This window comes from Podarcis pityusensis (genome assembly GCF_964106645.2).
Source record: "Podarcis pityusensis genome assembly, chromosome: 6".
NCBI classification, from domain to species: Eukaryota; Metazoa; Chordata; class Lepidosauria; order Squamata; family Lacertidae; genus Podarcis; species Podarcis pityusensis.
The window spans coordinates 39,279,080-39,306,700 of NC_138030.1; the positions used below are offsets into that span (position 1 = coordinate 39,279,080).

A 27,621-nucleotide genomic window follows, 5' to 3' on the forward strand; every position below is an offset into this window, starting at 1 on the left:
AACATTTCTCCAATGAAAATAGGGACATCCTAAGGAAAAGCGGGATATTTTGGGATCAAATCAGAAACCGGGACAGCTTCAACAAATCAGGGATGTTCTTGGAAAATGGGGACACTTGGAAGGTCTGTTAGCCCAATGGGCTAGCATAGATGGGATAGCACAGTAAATCAGAGCCTAGTCTTTAAAAGATAAAATCATGCAACACCAGCCTCATCCAAAAAATACATACACAGGCCCCAGTACAGGTGCTAGAAGTTTGGGGGCTAGAAGTGTTAGTGCAATAGCTTCAGTGGCACAGTTTAACTTAAATCTAAGTACTTTGCCTTAACTGGTTTGTGGATTGTCGTGTAAGAAACCTTCACATTTTGATTAGGCCCACTAGGGACTGTTATTAATGGATTGAACCTTTAAAAAGGGACATATCAAACACACATAGATGTTCAGTCCTGTTCAGACAACATATTTGTTTTGACTGTAAGAGAAGGAAAGAAATAAGGGAAACTGGAATGGTGGGCCCTCCTCCATAATATTCAAAGGGAATGTGCATATGCACAAGTCCTGTTTGGAAGCTATGATGACTATACAGCATGAAATACCCCATGCACACTCAGGGCAAATAAACACTATACATTTAAAGCACATCTAATGCACACTTGAAGCACACAACTTCCCTCAAAGAAACTTAGGAACAACAGCCCCTCCCCGAGCTATAATTCCCATCACCCTTAGGAAACTATAGTTTCCCAGATTCATTGGGGAAAGTAAATGCACTTTTAATGTGCAGTGGATGTGCACATTAAATATATGGCGTGGATCTGCGTTCAGTCAACACAAGTGTGCTATCCAAACAGGACTAAATATGGGTGAAAGGCATTCAAATCCTCTGAAGAACACTCTACCTTGATTCCTAAGCACCAGAGTCTTTTCATAATTTTTTAAAAATAACCTCAACCTCAAGGTTTTTGACATCTTTGCTAATTGGACCATGTTGTGGTGAATATCTAAATCTATCACTTAGATCAGGGATGAGGAACCTGTGGCTCTCCAGACATTATTCCTATCACCCCTGACCATTGGCCACGCTGGCTGGGGCTGATGGGAGTTGGAGGACCTCAGGTTCCCCGTTCCTGAGTTAGATGTTCTGAACGCCTGGACCATTTTCACAGAACTGAAAACAGATTGTTTTCCCACAGGGCTGACTTCATATTATGTGCATTCTCTAACCTCATATCTCTTCCCCCACAAAAAACATGAGATATAGATGAGAGGTTACTCCATAAAATATGTAGCATTTGCAGATGGGCCCACTGAAATTGCCATTTTGGCACACATTTATCATGGATATATAAGGCTAGTAGTCCTGTGTCAAGCTAATCTGGAAATAAAGTTGGCAGTGTAAACAAATATTCTGCTGAAAGGCACGTATCAAGAGTACTTGATGTATTTTCTACATCTGTGTGGGGGTGGCATCTTTACTATATGCCAGTCATCTCAGTGAGAAATGTGTGCACTGTTCTAGGAGATCTGTTTTGGCTGAGTAAGCTTGTACATAATCAGGCGAGAAATCCAAAGGGGATTACTAAGCATTTCATTATCTTCACTTATCAGTATATAAGTGGAAGGACAATCTCAAGGACAGGTACACAATGATTACCAATAAACAGGGAAGGCATCTCAAAACACGGTAAGATATTTCTATGATCTGTTTTCATGTACTTTCACAATACTTGTAAGTGTGAATTTATCCACTCTACAAGATAATAGATATATTAGATAGAAAGACAGTATCCGATACAGCATTTAGATAGATGACAGACAGACAGACAGACAGATAGATGATAGATAGCTATCTGAAATATATGCATCTTGTTGTATGTTAATTAGATTATTCACTGTAAAGGGTCATTTTATAAAGTGATTTTAATTCTTCAAAATTTAAGAGCATTCTCCCCCCACCAAAAAAAGAAAAAAAGAAATTCATCTTCTATGTCCATTTTTGTCTTTTCTTTTGTATACTTTCAAAAAATATCAGATACTAAAATGGTGAAGAGACGTTCCATGCAGTGAACACTATTATGTACATTAGGGACCCCTATTTAGGCTGCAGCTCCCTGACATGTATCTTAACTTGTATAAGCATGTTCGCTTGTCCTTCACACTGGACAAACTTGCCATAGGAAACACTGGTACACTACCAGGGTACCTGTGGCAAACACAATCACCATGAAAAGTGTGGTGTTGTGGTGTGTGTTGAGAGCTTCATCCAAATTTGACTGGAAAATGGACATTGATGTGCATGAAGATGCTAAACATTAATATGTTTATTGAGAACTACCAACTGGTTCATTTCAGTGGGACCCTTTTTATATTATCTTTCCTTTTCTTTACCTCTGAAAAAAACTTGATACTGTTTTTCACGTTTCCTGTTTGTATTTCTTTCTGCTTTTGAGACCTGAAACCCTTATTGCAAGCAGCTCAGAGGAGGTTGTGCTGTAATAATCCAGGAGGTCCTTAAACATAAAATAAACTTTATTAACTGCTTACAGAATGAGGAATCTTGTAAAAAGGAAGCCATATAGCTTCTCTATTGCTGAATCATTCCAGACTCCTCTGATTCACTTAAGCACAACCCACTTCTTATCCTCACAGCAACCCTGAGAGGTAGGCTAGATGGTGACTCGTCATCTAGCAGTACGCTATGTGGCTGAGCAGGGCTTGGGTCTGAATGGCTTTCAAGCGAGAGAGATGCATGTACTGGAACAAGAGATGGGGAAATATACAGGTGTTGAAAGCTATTTACCATACATTCCGGCTCATCATATAGAAAAGGTTGGTGTATACATACTACTGAACAGAATTATGTAGATGAGCCCCATTGTCCAACAAGCATCTTGCAGACCTGTTAAAAGACCAGCATGTACCTGTACAAGTAGGGCTGCCTCACAGGTCTTTTATTTCCCATTAATAGCTCTCCTGGCTGAATAGTGAATGTTTCCTACCCAGTGCTGAAATGGAGGGTGGCTACATTCTCTTTCTTCTGCACACAGCCTTTCTGCTGTGTTTGATCCCTACCAGCAGCCTCAAACAACTCCACTTTGGGCACTGCATGGTATCTGTGGATATGTATGAAATGCGGAAGGGATTTGGAGACATCAAGGAAATGACTGTGAGTATTGGTGGAAGGAGGTTTCATACGTGTTTGGAACTGCAGTGAATTTCGTGCTGGAAGCTTAGTCACAGAGACAAATCTTGATACATCAATTTGTATAACTGAACCTTTTGGGTTTCTTCTTCTTCAGCAGTCTCAAGATCAGCACACAAGCATCCGCCTCTTACATGGATCACATTCTCTTCAAAATACAAAGGTATCTCCCCATAGCCATTCAGTGATTAAATTGGGGGTGGGAGGAAGAAGACGTGTGTGTGTGTGTGTGTGTGTGTGTGTGTGAGAGAGAGAGAGAGAGAGAGAGAGAGAGAGAGAGATTTGGCAGACTTTTCAGATTTTATTGTAAATCTTTGTCCTTGAAAACTTGTTGGTATAAGCTTTCTGTCCCTTGCACATTCTGTTCTCTTATTTGGAGAAGTGCTCATATTCCAACAAAATATTAATCTTAAAAAATAGAGGTGAAAATAACTCCTGTTGAACTCAGTAGATGGATACAATTGGACTGAAAATCTTTCTTTATTCAGAATGTGTCTCCTTTGTGTGCCCTAATATCTATGTCTTTTGTTGGTGATGACGTATATTTATCTCATATGTTCACACATATGGATTCTAATATATCATTGTCCCATTTACACAATAGTGCCAAAGTTGGCAATAGTTCTGTAATCAAAGCTAACAAAGTCATACCGTGGTACCTCAGGTTAAGTACCTAATTCGTTCTGGAGGTCCATTCTTAACCTGAAACTGTTCTTAACCTGAAGCACCACTTTAGCTAATGGGGCCTCCTGCTGCCACCGCGCCACTGGAGCACGATTTCTGTTCTCATCCTGAAGCAAAGTTCTTAACCCGAGGTACTATTTCTGGATTAGCGGAGTCTGTAACCTGAAGCAACTGTAATCTGAAGTTTATGTAACCTGAGGTACCACTGTATATGTAATCAGGGACTCAAGGATTGCTGCTTGATTAGACTCCAAAAAGGGTTTGATTTCTAAGATTCTGTCCTGTGAATTTTCACACTGATTATTAGTTGCATATTCTTTGAATATATGCATTCCAATATTTGCTTTATTTTATATTGGTATTTTATTTTATAATTGCATTTAATATTTAAATTAGATTTCAGGATTAGATTTTTGACAGGTCATGACTGACATTCAGTGGAGTTTAGTATTAATAGTATTTGTTACTTGCAGTATTTGTTATATGCAGTATTTGAAAGGTGATATGAAATTTAAGGAGATAACTGTTTAAGATGTTTCATATATGATAACTGATAAAATCAAAATGATTGTGAATTGTCAATAAGCCTCTGATTTGAACTGTAATGCATTATTCAATGAAATGTTGCCTATTCTAATAAGTTATCCTGATTTGCTTTAGTCTGAAGACAGGTGTTGCTTTTTTCATTACTTGTTGAAATTCTACCTGGTTAATGTCTTCAATCAATGCACAGAAGGAAACAACTTTCATCAAAGGAGAGTCAGCAGGATTGCCAACAACTTCCTCAGTATTAAGAAGGAACTGACACTCTGTGTAAGTTGCAGCAATGAACAATCCTATAGCAGTAATGGGCATACTTGTAGTAGCTTTAGTACATAATACCAGTAAAATCATGCATGCACTGAAAACAGCTAACCAAATTACAACTCATACAACCTTGGAATAAGTCTATGGGCTTTCTAATTGGTCATAATGGGTTTCAGTTCTCCCCCTCTGGGGTCAGCCAAGACAAGAAAAGTGCCCAGAACATTGGTGCCTGCTTTTAAATACATATCTTGTAAATTTCCTCTGGGTTTTTTGTTTTCGTTTTATGGGAACTAACAATCTGAGTAGACAGTCCTATGCATGCCTACTCAGATATAAAATCCTATTGAGTTCAATGGGGCTTACTGTAAAGGAATGTAGGATTTAGCTGGGAAGCTTTTTCTAAAAATTTGCAAAGCAGTGCAGTTTTTCAAAAGTTCATAAAGAAGTAGGTTGCAGGACTGTGCCAAATTTTAATAAGGTTTGATATGTGAAATTTACAGGAGGGGAAAACTCCACATTCCAGACTACCAGATATTTTTTACACTTGTTTGTAAAACAATTGTTTGCAAAGGGGGGGGGATCCCCAATTTTTATTTATTCCTAGCCAATTCAGGATCATGTAGTCACAATGACATGTATCCCATAAGATATGGATATATCATTGAAGGGAGAAAGACAAATGAGCATCGTGAAAGGCAGGAAGCGTTTTTGACTATGCTAAATCTACTTGGGGATGGGAAGGAAAAAGGGAACATGTTCTTACCACCTAGTTTAAGTTCCACAGCCTTCAGATGGAATGATATGAACAGTCAGATGCACGTTTGAATTTGCATCCCGTTGAAAATAATGCTGGACGAATGGATAGCATTCATTACCAGATGTGAATCCAGAGGCAAATCATGATGCATTCATTTCAGTCGAACTGGCGTTCAGGCTCAAAACTGGATGTGTGCCCCAGTCCACATTCTGCTCCAATCATGCACAACTGTGAAAATTAATCAATGAGCACAAATACTCTCTCATCAATGGGCACAAATCCTCATAGTTTCCCCTTATGAACAGTTCCATATTTTTTTCCACAAAGGGGTGCAAAAATTGTCAACAAGGCAGCATGTGTTTTTGTTTTTTTTTGTTTTTTAAAATGATATTTATTAAAGTTTCAAAAAGTACAAGAGTTACACAAAAACAAAAAGTGAAAATACAAGAAAATACAAAATACAGAAAAAAGAATAAAGTTTTTGAGATATAACAAAAAAACAAAAAAAAACCATACAAAATAAAAACAGTTAAAAAACACATTAATTTTCCATAGCCTAACTTCCTTACACTTATTTCCCCGGACCTCCTCGTACCTCCCTTTTTTGTATTCCAGTTCAGTTTGTTAGTTCAGCAAATCCTTACCATTAAGCTTTTACCCATTTGTAAACCTTTTTTTGTATCTCTTAAAGCATTACAGCTGGAAACCACTTAGTTCCTATCCAACATCCTTCTAAGATTCCTTAATTTTACAATATTTCTGTAAATAGTCTTTAAATTTCTTCCAGTCTTCTTTCACCGACTCTTCTCCCTGGTCTCGGATTCTGCCAGTCATTTCTGCCAATTCCATGTAGTCAATCACCTTCATCTGCCATTCTTCCAGAGTGGGTAGATCTTGTGTCTTCCAATACTTTGCAATGAGTATTCTTGCTGCTGTTGTAGCATACATAAAAAAAGTTCTGTCCTTCTTTGGCACCAATTGTCTGACAATGCCCAGAAGAAAGGCCTCTGGTTTCTTCAGAAAGGTATATTTAAATACCTTTTTTATTTCATTATAAATCATCTCCCAGAAAGCCTTAATCCTTGGGCACGTCCACCAAAGGTGAAAGAATGTACCTTCAGTTTCTTTACATTTCCAACATTTATTATCGGGCAAATGATAGATTTTTGCAAGCTTGACTGGGGTCATGTACCACCTGTATATCATTTTCATAATATTCTCTCTTAAGGCATTACATGCCGTAAACTTCATACCTGTGGTCCATAACTGTTCCCAGTCAGCAAACATAATATTATGTCCAACATCTTGTGCCCATTTAATCATAGCAGATTTCACTGTTTCATCCTGAGTATTCCATTTCAACAGCAAGTTATACATTCTTGACAAATTCGTAGTTTTGGGTTCTAACAGTTCTGTTTCTAATTTTGATTTTTCCACCTGGAAGCCAATTTTCTTATCTAAATTATATGCCTCCATTATCTGATAATAATGAAGCCAATCTCTCACTTTGTTTTTTAGTTTCTCGAAACTCTGCAATTTCAATTTGTCTCCTTCTTGTTCCAAAATTTCCCAATATTTCGGCCATTTGGCCTCCATATTGAGCCTTTTCAGAGCTTTCGCTTCCATCGGTCAAGGCAGCATGTGTTTTTGGAGTGAGGAAAATGTTCGTGAAATCTCTCTCTCTCTCTCTCTCTCTCTCTCTCTCTCTCTCTCTCTCCCCCTCTCCCTCTCTCTCCATTTCAGCTCATTGTTAAATATATAACTCTCCAAATTGGCGGATGTTTTCATTATGGCAGTACCACTGCTACAAAGCTTCCTTGAGGTTTCCAGTGCATCTCAGATGCTTTTTGTGGGCCTGAAATCAGCAATGATGCATGGTTTTAAAAAGGAAGGAAGAAAAACTCAGCAGATCTGTAAGAACAGCAGTGATCAGAGAGCTTTCCACAAGTACATCAGACCTAGTGGGTTACTAGATAACCAGAATTTCTCTCTCTCCGCCCAGAGCAATCACGTGGGTTATCACGTGGGTTAAGGCTTTGGTTTTCAAACTGTAGGGAGGGCCCTTGAGAGAAGAGAGTAAATGACAGACCATCCTTGAGCAGTATTCACTGAATACTGAACTCAGTGGAACTTATTCCAGAGTAAGCTAATAAAAGAGATGAATGGGCAAAATTGCTGCTGAGGAATAAAATACATGCAAAGGGTTGCCATATTTCAAACAGGGGAAATCCGGATGGAAAAGTTGTTGTGCTTTTTCTGGAAAATTGAAAAAAAAATAATTAAGTTTTCAAGCTATTTTTATGGAAAATAAGCAAAAAACAAAAAAAAGCCACTAGTTTGCCATACGTCCAAATTTTCCTGGACATTTTAAAGATTTCTGCCCAGACACTGCTGCTGCCTACAGTATTCTGGATATGTTCGGGAAATTCTGGACGTATGTCAACCCTATACATGCATGGGGGGGGGGAGGAAGGGGGAGTGTTCCTACATTATAAAGCCCTCTAATATTCCTTCACCCTAATATACAGGTCTTGACATGAGGCCACAAATGGCTGCACATGAGCATCTCTGCAAGTTTGAACAAATGGACTGAGCTTGGTTCTGGGGCAGGGGGGAAAGTATGTTTAGAAGGAAACCCTGCTTTCAAAGTGTTAGAGAAATGTTGAAATAAGTGCAAGCTCCATGCAGAAAACTTGCCACCCTCATAGAATTGTCATAAGCAGTGGATGTAACAAGCAAAAACAAAATAATTACATACACAGATGTAGCACAGTTGATAAAATGGCTTTAACTCTGAAAAACTTCAGATAACGTGTCAGATGCCAGTCCCTTGTCAATGCAGTTATGTTGCCCATAGGTACATGGATATCAACTCCATCTGCAAGAATGATTCCAGGATATATATTAAAATGGGTTTTGTGTCTTAATAACATGCATTCAGTAAACCTAAATTCAGATTTGTAATTTAAAATTGGTCTTCAGTAAAGTGCCAAAAGCTTCCATTTCTTCATTAGCCTTTGTAGTAGTGTCAAATAATATAGCTCTTTGATGTTCTCATTGCTACATTTTCTTCTTCCTTTGCCTGACGTGGCATTTGATGACCAATTAGCTTTGTACAGCACTTACATGCATGAGTGGTTACAGCAGACTAGGAAGAAACTGCTTCTGCAGACCCTCTTTTCCATATTTTATTACATGGATCTCACAACATATTTTTCACAAGTAGAGAATAGATGTGCTCCCATACCAAACACGATAATTTAGTAATTCAGCATTTGTTTTTGCATTCAGTTCAGCAGTACTGTGGATCTTGTTCCTCTTGAAGATATATGTTTGAACACAATGTACATGAAGAAATATGTCTAAACATAATTTATTTAATACATTATTTTCCTTCAGGATACTGTCACAACATGCTCCTGTGGGAAGGAAGCCAATCAAAGATATGAACAAATCCTGAATCAGTTTCAGAGGGTAAATGTGTTTTCACTTTGCAAATTAGCTAATGGAATGCAGGTGCTCTCTTAAGCGGGTTGCAGGAGTCTGGTGTTGAACTGACTTTTGGCATGAGACCAGCCTGACTGGAACCCTTTCGTGTCACTCCAGAAACTGTCTTCATGGCTTGCTCAGAAAAACAAGCACAGCATTTCCCAAGCCTAGCTGGCAACCTAGGATCTTTCATAGAACCATAGAATTGTAGAGTTGGAAGGAGTCTCAAGCGTAATCTAGTTCCCTGCAAATGCAGGAATCTCAACTAAAGCACCCATCACAGATGGCCATCCAACCTCTGCTTAGAAACCTCCAAGGAAGAAGAGTCCACCACAAGAGTCCACTGTCAAACAGCTCTTACTGTCCAAAAGTTCTTCCCAACATTTAGTTGGAATCTCCTTTCTTGTAACTTGAATCCATTGGTTCAGGTCATACCCTCCAGAGCAGGAGAGAAGAAGCTTTCTCCATCTTCCATGTGAGAGCACTTTAGATATTTGAAGTTGGCTATCATATCTCAGTCTCTTCTTTTCCAGGCTAAACATACCCAACTCCCTTAACCATTCCTTGGTTTCCAAACCCTTGATCATCTTGGTCGCCCTCTTCTGCACACGTTCCAGCTTGTCAATATTCTTCTTAAACTGGCACCCAGAGCTGGACACAGTATTCCAGGTGTGGCCTGGCCAAGATAGAATAGAGAAGTATTTTGACTTCCCTGGATCTGTCTGGACACTGTACTTCTGTTGATGCAGTCTAGAATAGCATTAGCTTTTTTTGCTGGTGCATCACACTGTTGGCTCATGCTAAGCTGAACCATGGCAGAACCAGATGAAGAGAGCCATAATTGGATCTTCTGTGTCTTAAAGAAAATAAAAGCAAGTCAGCAAGGAAGGAGGACACTTTGGATTGAGAATGTAAAATTTCCCCCTTGCACTGATATAAATTGTCCCCAATCCTGCAGAAGCTGCTGTTTACCCTGTTAAGGTACCCATACTTACATAATTTTCTGTTACACCTTGCTGTACAAGCAGCTACAGAAGTAATGCAGGAGACACCAGAGATATGTCATTTGTTATCCAGTATTCACACTGGTTGTTTGGAAGTTTATCTTTTCCTGTTCCTTTTCAGATGGACTCACACTCTGCAGCAGTTAAAGCCCTTGGGGAGCTCGACATCCTACTGGATTGGATCGATAAGACAGACTAGGAAAAGGCTGGACACGAGAATGGGCCACACAGAGGAGATGAAATGAATTTAATTTTGTGAAACCCCAAAAGCTTCATCCACTAGCACTGATGTTGAATATCTGCCAAATGCTCCAATATCTGATATTGGATATCTATATTTGACACCTGGCAATAACTTGTAGTACTATGTAACCATCTCATGTGCAATTCAACTTCCCGCATTTCCTCCTTTCATGCATCCCTAAATCTGTTCTGGGTTTCCCCTCAACCCTTCAGAGCAAATTTGGTCTGCTCTGAGGCCTTGGGGCACTTGCAAGGGAAAGAGGGAGGGAGTCCCATTGTGGAGTCATAAATCCTCGCACTGTTGGGACAGTTACTTGGTGCTACATTGGGTACAAGCGAACATTTATTCTTCTTAACATGATTTATGTGTCAGACCCAGGTATGTACAAAGTTCATTTGATCTAGCACAGTGATTTAGTTAGTAAATCACTAACTAAAAAATGTCCCAGAGAGTCCCTCAACTCTCCAGGGTTTATATTTCGGACAGCACGGGGGAGAAGGAATGGATGAAAATTGGCATTTCTACAAGCAGAACATTCCACTGCTAACCCCATAAATGATCCAGCACAGTACTAAATAATTATCAGCCAATGTTCATGGCTATTGCACTTGCAGTTTGTAGTATTTCATGATATGTTGTAGTGTTGGTGTTGACATTATTTATTAATAAATATTTATTTATTGAGCATGTTCATATCCTCCTGCCTTTCCAGCCAAAAGGATCAGCAAGGTAGCTTCACCTCAGCATAAAAGCAGCTTGCATTATAAGGAGTTTTTGGTGGGCTTCTTGCAGGGGATATTATGGTGTCCAATCTTCTAAAGGACTTGAAACTCATACTGATACCCACTTACCCAGGAGTAAGCCCCATTTAAGACAGTAGGGTTTACTTCTAAGTTAAAAAAAAGCATTGTGTTGTTTTGCGATAGGTTTTGATGCAGAAGACTGGGGGAGAGGCTGGTTTCATCTTTATACATTTTGTTTCTGATTCTGTAAGACTGCGAGGCAGGGGACTGCTAGGGTGAAAGCTTCATTCCCTCATTTTATTTCTTATACACATATTTAACCTCACCCGTAGGACAGAGTTGTAACATGTTGTGAGGAGTTCTGAAGTGATTGAATACATTTTGTGTGTGGCTATGTGGTGTTTAGTATGATCATATTCTTTGAAGTGTAGGGTTGGTTGTAAAACCTGCTCCTTTCAGTCACTGACAAAAGCTGTCTTTGCCAGTGCTTGTTATCCTGAGAAGTTGTCTTTCCCAGTTCTAAGAAAGCTGTGTTGTCTCAGAGCCCCCAACTGGCATAACCTGATGAAGGAAACCTTTGGAGAACTGTGTTGGAGTGCAAAGGATTCCCCTTTTTATATACTTCATTATACAAATATCACATAGACCTCCATAAGATGCAACAGAGAAATTTGTGTAAAATGTATGGTATTAAGTTGCAAAACAAAAAAAGTAAATCTCACCAAAGCATTAGTGCTAGATGCAAATTTATTGCTGTATCTCCTGCCACAACAAGAGAATTCAGGGAAGCTCAGGTCAATACTAAATGTTTTCTGAATGTGAAACATTTTGGAAATATATTGTTTGAGTAGATTACACAAAAAAATGTGTTTCTCACACATAATCATCCATTTAGCAATACAAAGAGTAATACAGAAGGTATTATTTCAAGACAAGTACAGTAATGTATAGCATTTAATTGCATTAAAATCAAATGCATTGTGTAATTATGGCTGTAATCCTAAACACATTTACTAGGGAGAAAGCCCTACTGAGCACAGCTGCACTTCAAAGTAGACCTTGTACACCACCTTGCTTTCATGAATGGCAGTAGTGAAACAATATATAATTTATAGTTATATAAATTATATGCAGAAAATTCTACTGTATAAGTACTGTATAATTAACAGGTGGAATTGGTCCATCAGATGTTTTGTTTTTGTCCCAACTGAAGTTGATCTTATTAAGAGACTTCCTTGTCTCAGCTTTGTAGTCTCAGCTTTGTAGTATATGAAAACTCACAGTCTTTAATATATTTACAGCACAGTCCTATGCATGTTTACTCAAAAGCAAGTCTACCTTACTTCAGTGGAACTTACTCTAGGCTCTTGGTGATAGGGCTACATCCCTCACATTCAAACCTTAGCATATTTTCTTCGAAGTATGCACTGCTTAGTGATAGCAGCCTTAAATTTATAAGCTTGGGATACAGAATTCCCAGGAGCAGATCTCTGCTCATAAGACACTCCTACAGGAAGGAAGAGTTATACAGGCAATTTTCACTGCTTCCTGCTTCCTAGTGCAGTCCCTATGCCATCTGAAAAGCTGCTCCGGAGGACTAGGGCACTCTTCAAAACAGTGTGGGAAATGGTGGTGGGCAGGAAGAGGGAACATTAGCACCTCTTTTCTTCTGCTGGGAGCATCTGCTGGATCAAAGCCTGTTCCATGGTGAACTAGTCTAGTCTAAATATTAATATTTCAAGATTTACCAGTAATAGCTTATATTTGGTTCCTACAATCAGTTTACCTATTTGCTCCATTTTCTATGGACATGATTTCTTTTAGTGTGTTGCATGTGGAGATACAATGGATAGTTTGTGTTATATGCAATTAATTATGTGACATGCCCCAATTAGCATTTCCAAATTTCTTCATATAAAAGTTGGTGCGTTATTGAACTGGTAGCAGCCTTCCCAAGGTATTTCATATAGGACAAAAATATCTTTCAATTCCCCTCATCTAGCATAATTGTCCCTCTTTTCCTTTCTTTGCCAGAGTTGTTCTCATTTACAAAATTAAGCTGATTTTGCACATATCCACCCATTCACTATAGATATTTCTCCAATCTTCTGTTTCTGACTTACCATAAATTGAGCTATGCCACCATCCTACAAATATTTTCCTTTCCTTTCCTTTCCTTTCCTTTCCTTTCCTGCATATTATCTCAAAGTAATTGGGGTTCATGGCTATATTTGTTTTTGGGTTTTAGAATCCCACATCCTAATGCTCACTGAAAGAGATATATATATACAGCAAACATGTGAAAAATACTAGTTCCAGGATGGCAAGGGACAATAATGCACAAATTAATAAAAACAAAATGATAGGGAGTTGTGGCCTGGACTTGTCTAACCATGAACACATGCAGCCTTCCAAGAACATATATACACACTTCTTGAAATGAGTGAAAGGTGTTCAAGAGCAGACATGTTTTGAACAAACTGAACTCTTGCAACAGTCCTGAAATCCAAACAATTGCCTTGATTTTTCCCCCCACTGTCCTTTGCAAACCGGCAGAAATGTGATACCTGGATAGCCTTCTTCTCCAGTAGAAGGAAGGGTGTGGGGAAAAATTTCATGAAATCTCAAGGAAGAGCTATTACTGCCTTTTCAGCTCTCTGAATCAAAGCCCCTTCCACATATATAAGCCACTACAACGCGTGCCAGGGGTCCCTACATGAGCTGGTTGCTTTTGTGTTGGGAGTGTTCTGTTCTGGAACCTTGTCTTCATATGCATAACTTTTGTCATCAAATCATAGATATTTTGAAACCTGCTTTAGGAATAGTTAAAGTTTAACAAAATGAATGTGCTTCCAGCATAATACTTGTTGATATCCATGAGAGTGTTTTTAAATAATTTTGATAGAGATAAACATGTGGGGGGGAAATATGTAGACAGCAATACCTATTCAGGGTTGGGTTCTTGCTGCTGTTTTCGATGTAAGCTCACTGGAAGAGAAAAACTATCCATAATGTAGCTTGAAATGCTTTGTTTTTAACAATATGTTTTGCCTGACTCCTCCTCATTTAACAATGGATGGGTGCACTGGCAATCTACTCAGTACAACTCCTGCCTAGGTCTTGTGGAAAGAAATGGGAGCTGCCCAAGACAAGAGCACATTTGCTTTAAAATAAGATGTGTTTTGATTTGGTTTTGCTGCTCACGTAATTGTAGAAAGTCTTGCATGATTCAAGAGGTGGTGCAATTGAGTCGCAGATGAGCAAAGAGAATGTAGGAAAGTGCTACCTGACTGGAGCAGAGGTGCTGTCCCCAAAGCTAACTCCGTAGAACTGAACTTTGGAAGACCCATAGCAGTCCTGCTGCTAAAGTCAAACCCTTCCTGTTCAAGTACAGGGGCTGTGTGTGTGCATCCTTCAAGCCCAGCACCCTATGCAGTTCTTTAAGGCACAAGAGGGCTTTGCACCTTAAAGCATTGGGGGGAATTGGTCTATTGACGTGTGCCTGCTCAACCACGTGGCAGTCTAATGGGCACCCAGGTGTTTTTCAAAGCCTCCCATCTAGTGCCCACTAGGGAAGTGCCCACTTTTATCTCCTTAATTCTCTAGAATGGACTATGCAACACAGAATACTGATTCTGATTCTAATATGCCTCCAGCCAATTTAGCAGGATATCCAGTTCTCCAAGGGCTTTCATAGCAGCAAGTGTAACATCCATCTGGAAGTTAATTAACATGAAAACTTGGTCAATAACAAAAGCATTTGGGGGTGGTACATTAGCATTTTGGGGTGGGATGTAAACATTCCCCTTTAGTCACCTGCTGCCTTTATTTTTGTTGTTAAGATTAATATCATAATCAATAACCATTTCTATTGCACTTTAAAGTTCAGGTTGCAGTCCAATCAGTTTACCTGCTCATAGTTTCTGATGATCTGCTGATATTTGTTTGTTGCCTCTTCCCCACAGGTGCACATATTTTCATCCTGCTGGGAAATTATAGTAAGAATACCCATTGGCATAATAAAATTCAGTAGAGGTTTGGGACATACCAGTTTCGTCAGCTGCGTTTTATCAGACTGTACTACATACAGTGAATCCATCACTACCACTAATAGTGGACTTGGGTGGCTGATGGAAACAAAACCAAAGTGGGGCTATGGAAAAAAATCTTTCTATTCTTAAATTCAGATCTCTATATCAGCTTGTATTCTTTTTTTGAAAAAGAAGTGCTTGTGAAAATTCATTAGATTGTGCAAATTTCTCCTGATATGTTTGTATGCAATTTTGCTTAATATACACAATTTTGCAGAACATTTCCTCCTAAAATAATGCATTTGGTACCATATTTTCACCATATTGAGCCCAGTCCTGGCCAGGGAGGGCGGGATATAAATAATTTGTTTTAACTCATCATCATCATCATTTTAATGGAAACTTTACCACTGTGTGTGCATTTTTATATATGTTACTTGACAAGAGAACTACAATGCAAACTTTGGAGAAGTCTAAACAAAATAAAAAAAATTCCTTCTAGTAGCACCTTAGAGACCAACTAAGTTTGTTATTGGTATGAGCTTTTGTGTGCATGCACACTTCTTCAGTGCAAAATTCAAAGGATGGCTGTGTTTCAGTTCATATATTGTAAATGTAAGTTAGATTCACCTTTTAATGGAAAAGAAAAAATCAGAAAACTGAGGTAGAGGGTAAGGAGTTTGCCCTGCTTGTGTGTAATGGCCAGCTGCAACCCTGAATGAACAGCTCTTGTGAGTATGGCAGTTACACTAAAATATTCTGCGGAGGGCCTCAATTGTTATCTTTATTTCAGTAATGCTCTGTGGTAGTTGTTCGACTTTGGGGCCAGAACTGCCTGCTTGTGTACTTCTCTGCACATTCCTGCTAATTCTCTACATTAGGCATTATCTATTGCATAATATCTTTAAAATATATCACAAAATACCACTCAGTTCTCTGGCAGTATCTCCTCCGAAGAAAACTGACCCTTTCAAGTGGTTCACATTCTATAACTTAAAGAAGGCAACAGTATCGTAATGAACAAATCTGAAGATTAATCAGATTAATTTACAACCCTTCCTAATAAACATTCAGGGCAATGAAAATATGATAATTTCCACAAAACCAACATGTGACTTACACACACTCTGAATTTCTTCTCTATGCTGAGGAAGGAGTTGGCTATGCCACTGATTTTCCGATTGATGTAAAGACTTCCTGTCTCACAGTGCCTGAAGACTTTGTCCAGGTAAAATTTTAAGATGCTACGAGCAAGGCAACAGCTGTCTAAAGTCTCCAGGGAGAGAGTTTGGATTTATTAAACACTGTAAGACAAAGCTTCCAGACAATGGCAGTTGTAGTTTTTTCAGAACCTTTTGGCAAATTTGCATTGAGAAAAGGCTTCCCACACACCAGCAAGGAAAACTGATAAAAGCTTATATCCTGCTCCCACCATCCCAGCCCCGCAGCAGGTGAACTTGTATCATATCACAATGGGTTGTATTCAGCTTAGTCATATGCAGAGTAGACCAACTAAATCCAATAGACTTAACTTAGTCAAACGCATTGTTTTCAGTGGGTGTACTCTGAGTGGATGCAAACATTATTTTAAAGCATTTGTTGTTGCATTAATGCAGCCATCAGCCAGTGGAGAGTCCTGTACCACTGGAACTGCCAGATTAATGCAGGTTGAACTAATTAATTAAATGTTAAAAAAAAATCATGCTGTTGTGGGAAGCAGATCAGATCTACATCTAAGGCCACTTTCCAAAACCAGTGCCTCCAGCAACACATCATTTTCCAATTGATGCATTTCTTGGTTGGGAATGCTGGCATATCAGCAAGACAAAACCCACCTGCATCATTTACAAGGTTTTTTTGCCCCCCTCCAAAAGCTGACCAATCCTAAAATAGCCTTAAACATGGTTTACACATCAGCAGTAGGTCTTATACCGTTACATGGACCTGGGGCTACAAGCATTCCAAATAAGTTTATCTGGAAGTAAAGCCAATAGGGCTTACTTCTCAGTGTAAATGCATAGAACTGCCTTATTTGTTTAGAAGACATATACAGCAACACTCTGCACAGAATAGCAACTTAACATTCAGCATGGCATTTCAACCCATCTTAAAGCCATACCATTCAAGAAATGTACTCTCTTTCTAAAATCCTTTTTAAATAAAATGCTCATGCAGACTTACAACAGATATCTAAAACCAACCAGCCAAGGGCAACAGAGATGGCAAGGGAGTTTCAGACAAAAGTAGACTGAACTGTTCAAAGTAGGATGAACCGTGTGATCGTTAATGTTCTCTTAAATCAAAATCTGCTTGCTTTCCACAAGTTGATTCAAATATATTAATAGTGATATCATTTTGCTACAGAAATTGCAAAGAGATATTCTAACTAGTAGCACTTACTTGAAAGTTATGCAGAGAATGTGGGTGCAAAATGCTTGCTGTTCTGATAGGATCTCTGGCTTGCTAAATAGGGAAGAGAGATGATCCAGTCTGATTATGTGCTTTTTGCCACACCGATCATTAAACAACTACAGCCCAACAGCACATAAATATAGTTTAATATAACTGTAGGCTTCAGCTTGAAAACAGGTAACAAATCAAATGATATCTGGAGGAGAAAACAACTGTACTTTCAGATCAGCCAGATTTATATTGTCACTGGGTCTAAGTACGTTTCTTGGAGCTAAGACTGCATTGGATAGTATTGCTAAAAATGTTAATGAAACAGCTTTTGGAGTGGAAAGATTTATGAGAACTGATAAAATGTTATTGTTAAAGTTGAGTTTCTGAATTGATTGAAACGAAACATTTCTGATCTAGCAAACAAGCTCCCAATCAAGAATGTATGGAGGTAACGGTCATCTGGGTTTGCTGTAAATTTCAAACTAGTATGCTTAAAGATGAAAAACTTCAAATCAATTCTTTAAATTCAACACCCTTTTCTTTCCCCACACTGCACAATAGTGAGAGTAATTCTACTGAAACTTCTTACATTGACTTTTTAAATGTTGAGAGACTCCACTTTCTTCAAGCAATTTGAAGAAATTCTGCAGGGGGAAATGTTTCTTACAACATAACTTTAAGCACATATACTCATATGAAGGTCCCATTAGTTTCTTCTAGGTAAATTTAGGACAGCCAGCTAATTTTTTTTTTTTGAGCAATCTAATTTAGTTTAAACCCATTCAACCTGCACCCACAATTCAATTTTCCAAATCAGCTAATGGATCAGTTTAGCAATTAAACATTTGCAGTAATTGTGTTTGCTGGTGTTGCTTCTTGTCCTGTCTTCAGTGACAAAATAGAACAATCACTTGTTATCTTTCTGGTGATTGTCTTTTAAATATATGGATATTACTAGCTGTGACGTTACCATATATGAGAGAGTGCTGGAGGGGAAATAGTTAAATAGGTTGTACCGACAGGATCCAGGGGGGTGAAGTCAGTGGGTCTATAAAGGAGTTCTGAGAGGAGTTCTGGGAGTTAGTTCGTTGGGAGTTGTGGGTGGGTAGTTGGTTGGTTTTTGAGTGGGTTGGCTGGCTGGGAAAGGCAGTTGGTAATAGAGAGACAGTTAGGGCAGTTGGTCCTTGAGTGTGGGGTGGTAGCAGAGATAGAGAGAGGAACATAAGACTAAGAAAGTAAAGAGGAACACTGTTTGGAATGCTGTAATAGTTTTGTTTTAAGTCTGAAATAAAATACACTCTTCTTTATGAATTGAAAAGCTGACTGAGACTGAAGTGATTTTACCAGGGAGGACCTGGTTGGTGGCAGCGGATTAGTGGTGTACGGGTCAATAGTCCGTGAGACGACCGGGGCCTCCGTACGAACGCCACACTAGCCTACACACAACTTAGAAGTTTTCTCTATGCTGAATTAAATGTGGCTATACCAAAACAGCCATGCTTTGTTTTCTTTTTCACAAGGGTTGAAAAGCACCCCTTATTTTCCTCATGCTTTGGCATTTTTTGCAAACACACCCATGTTCTCTTAATGCTAGGGTTGCCATATTCCAAAAAGTATAAACCAGGACACCCCGAAAGTTGAGCACAGCCTTTCAAAAATCCCCCCCAGGCATCAATTCCACCTTTGAACTCCTGGTAATATCCAGGACGTATGACAGCCCTATTAATGCTATACTTAATGTTCACAATTTCTTCTTTTTCCTCACAGTCCTCACTCTCATTTGCATACATTGTCATTTAATCCTATTGGTGAAATTGATGATGATATCTAATGCAATACCACTGTAGAAATTTGTAAACAAAATCAATTGGATTTAACAGGAAGGTGGGTCAATGAAAGCTGTGGAGGAAACGAGGAAGAAAGAAAATATTGCCAAGAACTATAAGCATGTGCCAAGTGAATAAAATGATGCCAAAGAAGCAATGAAATGATTCTGGTATTTGGCAAAGTGAGGATTTATTTTGCCACAACCCATTCAGCTGTGCCATGAGCGCTACATTTGACATAAATACTGACAAAGAGAATATTTGACACAAAGCTACTGAATACACTCAGAGCTGCCAATCTTTCCTCCAATTTCTTGCTCTTAAAAGTCATCCCTTCTCCCACAGCTATCAAGACTTTTGGACCATTGTGAATTGTAAATGCTCAACTCAAGGAGTAATGCAGGCAAACCATTATTGTGTTGGCTTCCATATGTCCTCTGCACTGAGTTTCCAAGAGATTGGCTCTTATGATAGAAGGAGAAAAGAACAATACTTACAATGACCTTTTTAATTGTACCAAAGCATTCCCGGATTTCATGAATATTCATTGAAATGCTGCAAGGTCCAAACTGGAAAAACCTGTCCCCCAAAACAGGCGGCAGCAGGAGATAGAGAAAGAGGCTGAAAAAGACTTGCATAGTCTGGAGAATGAAGAACCTCTGGGTGGCTAAAGTGTGTTCCTGTTAAGAGGGGAAATGTTTTTGAATTATTTTGCCTCTGCATTATGCTTCATGCATTATCTGTGAAGTGCTAATCATCATCATCATCATCATCATTTTTTTTTTAACATGACTGGTCACAGGTGGGTCAGATGTTAATCTGATCCAGACATGCAACTTCTTGTATTGTTTTATTATTTTCACCATGTGCTATCTGCAACTTCTCCCTTTATATTCTCCCTTTATATTTTACAGTGCGATAGTAGTGCTTTCTGGACAGAACTCTGGAACAGAAATAAGATATCCAATAGCAGGGAAAAAATGGCTGGGTAGGTTGAAAACCAATGAATATGCAATTGCTGCTGATAACTGCTTTGAGATTTTTTTCTACAGTCAAGCAGTATATACATTTTATTAAGTAAGTAAGTAAGTAAGTAAGTGCAAAGTGAAGCCTGTTAGGGTTGGCTGGTTGGTTAGTTAGTTTATATTTACAAATATTTGCTGTTGTGGATGCCTTGTTGAGATTTCTGCATTGCAGGGGATTGGACTAGATGATCCTTGGCATCCCTTCCAAGTCTATGATTCTGTGATTTTATGAATCACTGGCCTTACCACACATATATACAGGAATAGGTTGCAAACTTGACTTTAACTTTACAAGATAAAAAACTGAGTTCATAGTAGAAAGTCCCTGGAGCCAGCAGCTCAGTGACATAGTGTCTTAGAGTGTCTACTCTCAGTGGGGCTTATTTTCAGGTGGGTGTGTATTGAACACAGCTTCAGGACTCAGTGTTAGGAAATATTAGTAGAGGATTAGAGGTGAAAAACTGTAGCACCTTTATATTAATTGACAATTACCCACTACAATTCTGATTGGTCCACTTTAAGGTATGGGAAATGATCAAGAAGACAGGTGATCTTCCATTGAAAAAACAGAGGAAGAATGGGCTCCCCTCCACCCGGGCACCTTTCAGTTAACCAGATACTCAGCAAAACAAAAGAGAACCACTTCTGTCACTTGATAAAACTAGTAAATTGCCACCTGCAGCTCCCTCCTCACCCTTCTTTTGAAGGAGGAACCTGCGTCCAGGACCATGTCACCAACTTCTAGGGACTTGAACAGGGATTGGAGACCCCCAGCCCTTCCAGATGTTGCTGGACTCCAGATCCTACCATCCCTTACTATTGATCATGCTGGCTGGGGATGATGGGAGTTGGAGTCCAACAACATATGAAGGGCCACTGACTCCTCATCCTTGTATTGCAGAAACTGCCATACACCCATCCATGTATCTGAAACATCTTATGTTATATTGGATTTAAATAATTGAAAATTTTATTGAAAGCCAATCTTGACTAAAATGTGGTTGATAAATGTAATCATTAATAAATAAAAAAGATGGATTAAAAGATTAAGAGGAAAATATTTTGTTGCTACACTGTAAGAATGAATTAATAAAGATATAATTTCATTTTACTCCAAAAGAAGTAATTATTGACCTTATGGTACAGAATTAAAAGGAACAGAAAATTGGGTTGTTGTTTTTTTACTAGCATTAGATCATTTTTGAAGATTTGGATGAATTTGTGAAGTTAGAACTAGTAATACCCAAGTATAGCATAATCCTATTTAGTGAAAACTAAAATTTTAGATATCAGAGCATAGAGATCACTATTTTTATAGTTTGATGTGCACATTCAGATAGTATTTAACTGGTTTATAAATTGTGAAAATAGATACAGAAACCAATTCCACTGTAGCATAATCTCATAGCATTCCTGACTCAGAAATTAGTCTCTCATGTAGTTAGTTCCAATCCTAATTCTGGAAAGTCAGTCCTTTATTCTGGCCTGTCAAAAAACACTGTAAGTTTACAGCAGCTACCTGGATTTTTTCATGCATACTCATCACTCAGTTGAAGCATATTGCTGCTGATGCAAAATAACTTTCAAACAAGATCAACTAGATATAAATGCCTGTATGTTATAACTGCATATGCATATAAGCAGGGAGGCATGTTGTAATTACCGAAAAGTAAGCCAAATGCATAGATATACATCTTGGATAGTGTCTTACCCTAGGCTTTGATGTGTAGATGCTTGCCTCTTGATTTGATGATGAATCTGAAAATGTCTGATGGCTTTATAGAGGTAAAGAGCGGAAATCAGTCTTTGAGGTTTTTTCCATGTGTCCTTTTCTCAGTACTCCATTTCCACATAGTTTTCCTTTATTTGGGAGTGGGAATTTTGGAGTTTCCTTGTACTGATTCGATCCAAGGTGAAAGGTTGAGCTTCACGTAGCTGTCCCTTTTGCCTTATCTATCAGCTAGCAGGTATACATTGGCAATGAATTCCAAAATCCTATATCTGCCATTGCTTTTGTCTCAGGAGCAGAGGGTTGTAACCAACACTGGCAAAACAGAATTCTACCTACCCAATATAACACCAGTCATGGCCCAACTGCATTGGCTGCCAACTAGTTTCCAAGGTCAATTTGAAGTGCTGGTTTTGATCTATAAAACTTTCTGCAGCTCAGGACCCCAATACCTCAAGAACCGCCTCTCCCCATATGAACAGACCTAGATTTAGACCCTGCAATCGTCATCTGAGGCACTTCTTTGTGTGCCCACTGCATGGGCAGTTAGAGAGCCCATTTGTGGATGCTCTCCCCAGGGTGCCTTCATTATATATCTTTAGATGTTAGGCAAGAACATTCTTCTTAAACCAGGCCTTCAGCTGTTAACCAATCTATGGCCTTAAAACAGTGTGTGTGTGTGTGTGTGTGTGTGTGTGTGTGTGTGGTTATTGTCTTTTTAATTATGTGTGAGATCATAGAATTGTAAAGTTGGAAGGGACCGCGAGGGTCATCTGGTATAGAGTATGGGGCCAGGCAGCACTAGGGATTTGCAGTTCTTCTAGATTACTTTGCTTGGTCTAGTGCAAAACAGCATTTCATGTACATGGTATCAAACATAGTAGGCTGTGTTCTGCTGGCACTTCCCATCATGGTCTATTTAGCATTGTGGAGCTAAAGTGGAGGAGAGAGTACCTCCAGGAAGAGATGTGCATGAGAAAAGGGGGTTCCTACAAGAGGCATTCTTTTGGATTATGCCACCCGTTTTGTTCCTTAGGCAGCCTACCTTCTGGAAATGCCCTTCTCTTAAAAGATTGATTGATCCACCTGAGAATTTCCTTCTTGCATCACTTCAGCTGCTGCTCTGCCTGCAAGGAAGATGGAAACTGTGTGTCAAAGAAGGCTGTTTACAAATGCTGCAGAAAATGCAACTTGAAAAAAGAGGCAATGCACATATTTTTGTAAACTAAGAAATCTTTAATAATTATTTTTTTTTAACAGGCTTTTGAAGCACCATGAGTGAAAACGTCAGACTATCTGGTACTCAGCGGGACACCAAACTGCTCCCTTCCCTTCAATAGAATCAGACCACTGCATGGCAAACTAATATGTTTGACACCTGAAGAACTAAAACACAGTGAGAACGTTTGCATTTTATGAAGGAACACAGGAAGGAGAGTTTGAGGGTATAAATTGGCCTGTTGCCCTTTCTTCCGTAATGTCTCTGCTGTATGCTGTTCCAATAATCTTCATTTAGAATTCTAACATTAAAGACCTTCTTGAAAAGTCTTTTGCCTCATGCTGAAGCCCAGGGTGGCCAATTAATAAATAATTTGCATAGTGCAGAAATTTGCACTGCTTAGATTAGTGGGGCAGTTATAAAGCAACTGTAACAAGGAAGCTACATTTTAACAGTGCCAGGGTGTGGTTCGTTCTCAATACATTGCTGAAAAGTTATGTATCTAAAGGCCTTCAGCAATGTTTGGCGTTAAAAATTTGTAAAAATGCAACACAAATTTCCCTGAGTTTCCAGCTGGTGCATGTTGGGGAAACACCAAAGGAAGCAAAATACAGTACATTTCCCACCGAATTGTTATATTTGTCCATCTCCCCAAAATTCCCCAACAGTTTTTCAAGAAGAAGAAGAAGAAGAAAATGATGACAACAGACATTATACTCACTTATTATTATAACCTACAGGTGAACAGAAGTAGAAGGTTAAAGTCCAGCAAAAAATAAAAATCAATCAACAGGAAGTATACACACACACACGTGTGTGTGTGTGTGTGTGTGTGTGTGTCTATTGTAATGGAGGGGCAGATAGATTTTTAACAGTGAGGTCAGTTATCCATTTCCTAAAATCATTGTCCACAAAGCCCTAAGGATGGGAGCAAATACTCTTCAGAACTTTCCCATCTTCTAAAAAACAAAATCAATTTTAAACACGCCTAGATAAAAAGAAGAGGAAAAAGACCCTAGACCTATTTGTTTGTAATTGGAAAGTTTCTTAGCTAGCAGGACCGTTCTCATGTGCTATTTTTATCCAATTATCCACAAAAGAATAGAGAATATTAAGTAAATCCCTTTAAAAAATCAACGCCAAACTGTAAAACAGTGGCATATAACCTCTGGCCCAATCAGGCTCAATGGGAGTCCTAAATAGGCCCATAAGGTTGCTTTCCCCAAAGCATGCCCACCTGTCGTATGCCTGACATCATATGTGATGCCAGGTGTGGGGCAAGTCAAGATGTAGCTGAGGGAGCTCCTTGGACATTGTGACCTGTTGACCCACCCACCTGACAAAGAGGTCACAGGAGTTGGGGGAGGTAAGAATCCAGCCAACCATCCAAATCTACTTCTCCATTCCTGCTGCAAAGACTGCTCTTCCAAAACAACAAAAACAAAAAATGCTGCCATTATCCTTTTGGAACTTGGTAGGATTCAACACCTCAGAATGAGCTACTGTGTCTGCAAATTTCCTCCACTTCTACAGAAAAGTTATAGACAGATCGCTTTGCTTTTTGGGATAACTCGTTTGAGTTTACAGACAGAAAGCTCTGTATGGCTTTGTAAATGTAGTTGCCTACAGAAGCTTGAGGAAGAAGCACTCCATGTCAAAAATAAGCAGATTTATAGAGATTTGTTCTGTCCCAGGTGCTTTTCACAGAAAGAAATGTGCGAATGATAAGTGATGGAAATTTGGAGGTATTGCTTACTACTGTACAAATTCTGCACTGCAAAGCTGTACTCAAGGAAAGATTCCCCACATTCATGTGTTGTACCTTCCCACCCACCTGACAAATAATATAATGTATATTCTTTAGGATTTCTTCATTCTCTGCCATGTAATTAGCTAACACATACAAACATATTTTTAATTGGTTCAAAAAAATCACCTCCAACGGCTCAGACTCAGAGTAGATTCCTGTTTGGATTCAGTGTACAGATTCTCAAAAACACTGGCATGTATCACATGTGCCTATAAAAAACAAATAATCACTTTAGTAATAAGTTTGTACTATATTATCAAAACAGTATACAGTGGTATGAATACTATAAAAAACACTATGCAGAAATTAAACTCTTCCACGTGGACTCCCTTTCTCTGCAAAAAAAAATCCATGCTTTCATTCAAATCTTCCTGATTATATATATTTTATTTCAGCAGTGTTTCTCTGGTTTCATAGGTACCCCACCATCTTTAGGCTCTACAGGCTGCAGAAGAAAAGATCACAAACAGGATACCTGATTCATGCTGGGTTCTGCTCATGGATCTTTTATGCAGAATCTACATTAGTTTTTTATCTTATCAAAATATGGTCTGTGTGGTTCCCTATATTTTTATTACTGTACTCATGATAGAGGGAAAATCTTCCTATGGCAACCACTTCCAGAATCTCTTTCTCCCACGGTTAATAATGCAGCCCTGCTTTACTGGCAAAACCCGCACACTGATCATTCAACACATATTCTTAACATTCAATCTTAGACATATTCTTCAGGCGCCATCATTGTTGTTTTTTAGAGACCTGGCCAAGTCTGACCTCATTGGTTGATATTTGAATGCTGTTGAAGATTGTAGCAACTGCTTTCTTCTTCTTCTTTTGTATTATTGGTATTGTTGATGTATCATTGGTTTTTAATATTGTTTTAATTGAGTTTGTTGGCTGTCTTGAGGGCCTTTATGCTGTAATAGTAGAGCAAACAACAAACACACACATTATCATAGTGAGGGCCCCTCTGAATATAGCCTGGGACAAAACTTACAGGTGTGTGAAAGAGAGAGGGGAGTGAGAAAGTTTTGCCTGTTACTACTACCAACTCCATTTTGTAACACTAGAGGGAAGCAAACTCTCTTATTTATTTGGTGCAAGAGTTTCTGCTAGATATGACATAACATATAAAACTGAAGACGATTGTACTCCTGCTGCTGAACTGGTCTCCTAGGTTATGGACCTGTTAAGTCCTTACTGGAAATTCCAGTATCATAGGCAGGAACGTAGAAAAGATGTGCTCAGGTCTATTGCTAGCCTGCTCTTTGCAGTCTCATACCAGTTGTCCAGAGCAGCTAATGGCCATTGGTCTTACAATAGCTGTACCTTCTTACAATAGCTGTATCTGTCTTTGTCAGTGCAGAATTAAATTTGGTGCCCCCAGAAGGGACCCACTGACTCTGTTTGGGCATTCAAAGACTGTAGCTTAGTTGTACGTTCTTTGAATGCCCAAGTAGAGTCAATGGGTTGGGTCCCTTCTAGGGGCATCAAATTCCGCTTGCTGGTTTCTCACAGGCATCCATTTGGCCACTTTGAGAACAAGAAGCTGGGCTAGATGGGGCATTGGCCTGATCCAGCAGCCACTTCTTATGTTCTTTTAAAACTGTGGAGATTCACTGCTAGTCAGTGGAGCTGACAGTACTGGGCTGGATGGACCAGTGGTCTTACTTGCATAAGGCAGCTTCCTAAAGAGTAGCTCAGGGTATGGGGCTGCACACATCACTCTGTAGTGCCCAGTCTTCATGTACTGAGGCCAAAAGTCTGTAGGTCGTGAATGGCACAGCACATAGCCAATCTGCTGTTTCCACAGCTTCGCCTGCACTGCATCAACCACCTTGCCTTTCAATCTCTCAGTTACCTGCCTCAACCTCCATCAGGCATGCAGCCAGGTATGCAACGTTGCCCCACCTTACTACTAAACGGTAAAGGTAATTTAAATAAACATTCACATTATTAGCATCAGAAAATGTTTGGAAGATAGTGAAATAAGATGGTGTATTTAATTTTATTTTTATGTTTTTAAGGTTTGATGTTATGTTATTAATAACTTTTTCTGTTGAGAGATAGCAAAGCGGGTGAAAATAGAAACAAACCAGAAACGCAAGTTGGGGGAAGTCTTGGAGGGAGGGAGGGAGGAATATATAGCAAATGTTAAGAATTTGAGATGTATATAATGAACAAAAATGAAAAATGAATTTTTTTAAAAAAATAAAAATAAAATAAAAGGTAAAGGTAAAGGACCCCTGTCAGTTAAGCCCAGTCACAGATGACTCAGAGGTTGCAGTGCTCATCTCGCTTTACAGGCCAAGGGAGCTAGCATTTGTCCGCAGACAGTGTTTCCGGGTCATGTGGCCAGCATGACTAAGCTGCTTCTGGCGAAACCAGAGCAGCGGACGGAAACGCCGTTTACCTATTTATCTACTTGCACTTTTTAGTGTGCTTTCAAACTGCTAGGTTGGCAGAAGCAGGGACCGAGCAATGGGAGCTCACCCCGTTGCGGGGATTCAAACCGCTGTCCTTCTGATCGGCAAGCCCAAGAGGCTCAGTGGTTTAAACCACAGCACCACCCGCATCCCCTTACCAGCCACTACTATAGGGGAATTCTTTGCATGATCTCCTAGATGCCCTTAGAATCTTCCTCATGA

The 27,621-nt window shown here is 39.1% G+C and overlaps 2 protein-coding genes and 1 long non-coding RNA gene across 6 annotated transcripts; 2 read left to right on the forward strand and 1 right to left on the reverse strand.

Moving 5' to 3' along the window:
- The first annotated feature begins 1,573 nt into the window (after positions 1 to 1,573).
- IL20 (interleukin 20) lies at positions 1,574 to 14,576 on the forward strand. Of its 3 annotated transcripts, XM_081009118.1 has the most exons (6): positions 1,574 to 1,684; positions 2,969 to 3,166; positions 3,300 to 3,365; positions 4,547 to 4,699; positions 8,850 to 8,924; positions 10,065 to 14,576. In XM_081009118.1, the coding sequence occupies exons 2-6, from the start codon at positions 3,011 to 3,013 to the stop codon at positions 10,140 to 10,142; spliced, it is 528 nt and encodes a 175-aa protein (XP_080865244.1). In that variant the 5' UTR covers positions 1,574 to 1,684; positions 2,969 to 3,010; the 3' UTR covers positions 10,143 to 14,576. The 3 variants fall into 3 exon arrangements, 2 of the variants coding, with proteins under 2 accessions (XP_080865244.1, XP_080865245.1); XR_013987359.1 differs by lacking the exon at positions 2,969 to 3,166; XM_081009119.1 differs by lacking the exons at positions 1,574 to 1,684; positions 8,850 to 8,924 and having other exon boundaries at positions 2,675 to 3,166.
- LOC308478919 (interleukin-20-like) lies at positions 8,918 to 25,182 on the reverse strand. Its single transcript, XM_081009112.1, has 8 exons — positions 25,100 to 25,182; positions 22,990 to 23,071; positions 21,927 to 21,990; positions 19,688 to 19,870; positions 17,362 to 17,424; positions 16,082 to 16,234; positions 14,841 to 14,915; positions 8,918 to 9,795 (listed from the first exon to the last, which is right to left on the reverse strand). The coding sequence occupies exons 4-8, from the start codon at positions 19,826 to 19,828 to the stop codon at positions 9,523 to 9,525; spliced, it is 705 nt and encodes a 234-aa protein (XP_080865238.1). The 5' UTR covers positions 19,829 to 19,870; positions 21,927 to 21,990; positions 22,990 to 23,071; positions 25,100 to 25,182; the 3' UTR covers positions 8,918 to 9,522.
- LOC308478942 lies at positions 19,839 to 23,470 on the forward strand. 2 transcript variants are annotated; one of them, XR_013987390.1, is made up of 3 exons: positions 19,839 to 19,992; positions 20,105 to 20,267; positions 23,060 to 23,470. It is a non-coding gene; the product is annotated as an uncharacterized lncRNA (long non-coding RNA). The 2 variants fall into 2 exon arrangements; XR_013987391.1 differs by having other exon boundaries at positions 23,205 to 23,470.
- Positions 25,183 to 27,621: the final 2,439 nt, after the last annotated feature.